This window comes from Mandrillus leucophaeus, unplaced genomic scaffold (genome assembly GCF_000951045.1).
Source record: "Mandrillus leucophaeus isolate KB7577 unplaced genomic scaffold, Mleu.le_1.0 Scaffold183, whole genome shotgun sequence".
In the NCBI taxonomy this organism is placed as follows: domain Eukaryota; kingdom Metazoa; phylum Chordata; class Mammalia; order Primates; family Cercopithecidae; genus Mandrillus; species Mandrillus leucophaeus.
This window is the reverse complement of record NW_012101843.1, coordinates 2576788-2581117: the sequence shown is the minus strand read 5'-3', so window position 1 is coordinate 2581117 and position 4330 is coordinate 2576788. Positions and strand designations below refer to the sequence as shown.

Here is a 4330-nt window from a genome sequence, read left to right as displayed (position 1 = left end):
TTTTTCTTTAAGAGACAGGGTCTTGCTCTGTTGCCCAGCCTGGAGTGCAGTGGCAAGATCAGCCTCCTGGGCACAGGCTCTCCTCCCACTTCAGCCTCCTGGGTAGCTGGGACAACAGGCACGTGCTACCTCATCTAGCTAATTTTTAAACTTTTCATAGAGATGGTGTCTTGTTATGTTGCCCAGGCTGGTCTCTAACTCATGGCCTCAACTGATTCTCCTCCTGCCTTGGCCTTGCAAGTGCTGGGATTACAGACGTGAGCCACTGTGCCTGGGATCCCTATATATTCTTAAGTGGAATGAAGGGAGGTAAGACTTGGGCTGGGAGAGTGGAGAAAATAAATAGTCTACTGAAGGTCCTAAGATGGTTATGATGGTAGCCTCCACCATCAGCCCAGCATTTTTACATTCACAATTTTATTTGATGTGGTCTATACTGAAAAGGTGAGGCTGTGTGGGGGAAGGGAAGATCATTTTTAAAAGGCTAATTGTCTAGGAAAATTCTGCCTGAAATTCAAGTGATTGCTTGAGGAATAAAGCACTTTGTAATTCTATCTACAAAATTCAAAGGGTATGATTTAAAATTAGATTCTAGGCTGGGCATGGTGGCTCACACCTGTAATCCCAACACTTTGGAGGCCGAGGCCACAGGATCACTTCAGCTCAGGAGTTTGAGAACAGCCTGGGCAACACAGCGAGACTCCATCTCTACAATTTTTTTTTTTTTTTTTTAATTAGCCAGGCATGGTGGCATGCACCTGTAGTCCCAGCTGCTCAGGAAGCTAGGTGGGAGGATCGCTTAAGCCCAGGAGTTGGAGACTGCAGTGAGCAATGATCGTGGAACTGCACTACAGCCTGGGCAACACAGCAAGACCTTGTGTCAAGAAAAATAATTTTAAAAATGAAAGATAGAGGCCGGGCACGGTTGCTCATGCCTGTAATCCTAGCACTTTGGGAGGCTGAGGTAGGCAGATCGCTTGAGGCCAGGAGTTCAAGACCAGCCTGCTAACATGGTGGAACCCCATCTCTACTAAAACAAAATACAAAAATTAGCTGGGCCTGGTGGCAGGTGCCTATATTCCCAGCTGAGGCAGGAGAATCACTTAAACCTGGGAGGTGGAAGTTGCAGTGAGCTGTGACTGTGCCACTGCACTCCAGCCTGGGTGACAGAGCGAGACCCTGTCTCAAAAACAAAACAAAACAAAACAAAAAACCCAAAAAGATAGGCTGGGCACAGCGGCTCATGCCTGTGCTCCCTGAGAGGCTGAGATGAGCGGATCACTTGAGGTCAGGAGTTGCAGACCAGCCTGGCCAAAATGGCGAAACCCCGTCTCTACTAAAAATGCAAAAATTAGCCAGGCATGGTGGTGCATGACTGTAATCCCAGCTACTCAGGAGGCTGAGGCAGGAGAATCCCTTGAGCCTAGGAGGCAGAGGTTGCAGTGAGCCGAGATGGCACCACTGCACTTCAGCCTGGGCAACAGAGCGAAATTCTATCTCAAGAAAAAAAGACAAAAATTAGATTCCATATTATTTCCTAAAAAATAAGTATAAATCTAAAAAAATTAAGGATGTATAATAAGGCATCTGAGCACAAAAATCAAAGTTTTAAAATCCAAATTTTAAAAAATCAGAGGCTGGGTGTGGTGGGTCATGCCTGTAATCCTAACACTTTGGGAGGACAAGGTGGGCAGATCGCTTCAGCTCACGAGTTCAAGCCCAGCCTGGCCAACATGGCAAAATCCTATCTCTACAAAAAATACAAAAAAATTAGCCAGGCGTGGTGGCATGTGCCTGTAGTCCCAGCTACTTGGTGGGGGCAGAGATGGAAGGATTGCTTGAGCCTTGGAGGTTGAGGATGCAGTGAGCTGAGATTGCACCACTACACTGCAGCCTGAGTGACAAAGTGAGACACTGCCTCAACAAGGAAAAAAAAAAAAATCAAAGTTCATCTAAATTCAATTGCCAGGTTTCTAATATTTTACCCTTGACTTCAATGCTGTAATGTAAAATACGGCTTTTTTTTTTTTTTTCTTTTGAGATGGAGTCTCGCTCTTGTTGCCCAGGCTGGAGTGCAATGGGGCAATCTCAGCTCACCGCAACCTCCACCTACTGTGTTCAAGTGATGCTCCTGCCTCAGCCTCCGTGTAGCTTGGATTACAGGCATGCGCCACCATGCCCGGCTGATTTCGTAGTTTTAGTAGAGATGGGGTTTCTCCATGTTGGTCAGGCTGGTCTCGAACTCCTGACCTCAGGTGATCCGCCCGCCTCGGCCTCCCAAAGTGCTGGGATTACAGGTGTGAGCCAATGTACCCAGCTGGGTTTTTTTTGTTTTTTGTTGTTTTTTGGTTTTTTGAGACGGAGTCTCACTGTTGTCCCCCAGGCTGCAGTGTAATGGCACAATCTCGGCTCACTGCAACCTCTGCCTTCCGGGTTCAAGCAATTCTCCTGCCTCAGCCTCCAGAGTAGCTGTGATTACAGGTGCACAACACCATGCCCGGCTAATTTTTGTATTTTTAGTAGAGACAGGGTTTCACCATGTTGGCCAGGCTGGTCTTGAAGTCCTGACTTCAAGTGATCCGCCCACCTCAGCCTCCCAAAGTGCTGGGATTACAAGCGTGAGCCACCGCGCCTGGCCAAAATACAGCTTCTTAGGAGGAAGGAAATAATCGGGAGTACTCTAGAGGGGGAATATACGGACCGGGGTAGACAGAGTGTTCATGTTTTAAACAACTGGGTGAAGCCACAGGCAGAAAGTGTGATTGACTGGGGACCATGTGCGTGACTGGGCTCGGCACCGTACCTGGGAGAACTTCAGCACCTCCACGCCAGCGTTCTCCAGCTCCTCCGTGCAGTTGGTGCTGATCATTGAATCAAAGCTTCTAAGTACCTGCACATCAACATAGGGATGGGTAATGGGAGAGGAAGGAAACTTGAGCAAAGACACACTACAAACTTAGCAGGGAAACTTCAGCATATCTTTCCCCTAATTATTTCCTCCTTACTTATGTCAATATTGGGAGTGGAGTATTAATAAATTCCCTACTTTCCTACATCACCACCACCATCTGCAACACATACGACTTCACCAACTCCTGTCTTACAGTTAAATGGACAGTCATTGTCCACTGTCTTCTCACAAAGCTTGCTTCTCTTTTCCTTAAGTCCAGGGAATAGAAAATCTCTTTCCACTTTTCGTATCTCAAGGTCTGCTTTCTCTGATATGATGGAAGGGAAGGTTCACTAGCAAAATCTTGTCTAGCCATAAATCTCAACAGGTTGGCCTTGAAGATATATCTATGATCATCCACATATGGAGTTCAGGTGGGAGGTCATGAGTTCTTCACAGAGTAGTTCTTTTCCTTTTCTTTTTCTTTCTTTCTTTTTTTTTTTGGAGAGGGAGTCTTGCTCTGCCACCCAGACTAGAGTGCAGGGGTACCATCTCAGCTCACTGCAACCTCCACCTCCCAGGTTCAAGCAATTCTCCTGCTTCATCCTTCCGAGGAGAAGGGATTACAAGCACCTGACATCATGCCTGGCTAATTTTTGTATATTTTTGGTAGAGACAGGGTTTCACCATGTTGACCAGGTTGACCTCAAACTCCTGACCTCAGGTGATACGCGCACCTCGGCTTCCCAAAGTGCTGGGATTATAGGCATGAGCCACCATGCCCGGCCAGAGTAGCTCTAAAATGGAGTTAACACTGGGACAGGAAAAAGGAGAATGAACTTGGTGCATTCGGGATGGGAGAGGGCAGGAAGCCCAAGTAGGAAGTGGCTCTCTGCAAAGTAGCCAATTTGACAGATGCAGGAATTGCCCCTTCTATTGACAGACTACTGCAGTTTATTTACGCATTTACATATAAATTCAAGCTAGGAACTCCTCTGCCTTTCCCCATCCTTCTAATCTGCTGGATATATTCTAGCAAAATAATACTTACCTGTGAAAAAATTTTTCAGGACCTAAACCTCGTGGAGCTAATTATATAATCAGTTTCCAAGTCACAGGGAAAGTTCCTTGAAGTACATACTGCCTAGGATTCTCAGAATCCCTGTCTCCCTCCATCTGCTCACATAAGAATTAGAATCAGGCCAGGTGCCGTGACTTACGCCTGTAATCCCAGCACTTTGGGAGGCCGAGACGGGCGGATCACGAGGTGAGCATCCTGCCTTGGCCTTGCAAGTGCTGGGATTACAGGTGTGAGCCATTGTGCCCGGGATCCCTGTATATTCTTAAGTGGAATGAAGGGAGGTAAGACTTGAGTTGGGAGAGTGGAGAAAATAGTCTACTGAAGGTCCTAAGATGGTTATGATGGTAGCCTCCACCATC

General features: G+C 46.9%; 1 protein-coding gene across 1 annotated transcript in view; it reads right to left on the bottom strand.

The window, feature by feature from the left end:
• GSR (glutathione reductase) overlaps window positions 1–4330 on the bottom strand; it is a 56622-nt gene that overhangs the window by 11713 nt on the left and 40579 nt on the right. The window contains 1 exon segment of the mRNA XM_011977728.1: window positions 2804–2890. Coding sequence (XP_011833118.1) covers window positions 2804–2890 — 87 coding nt within the window.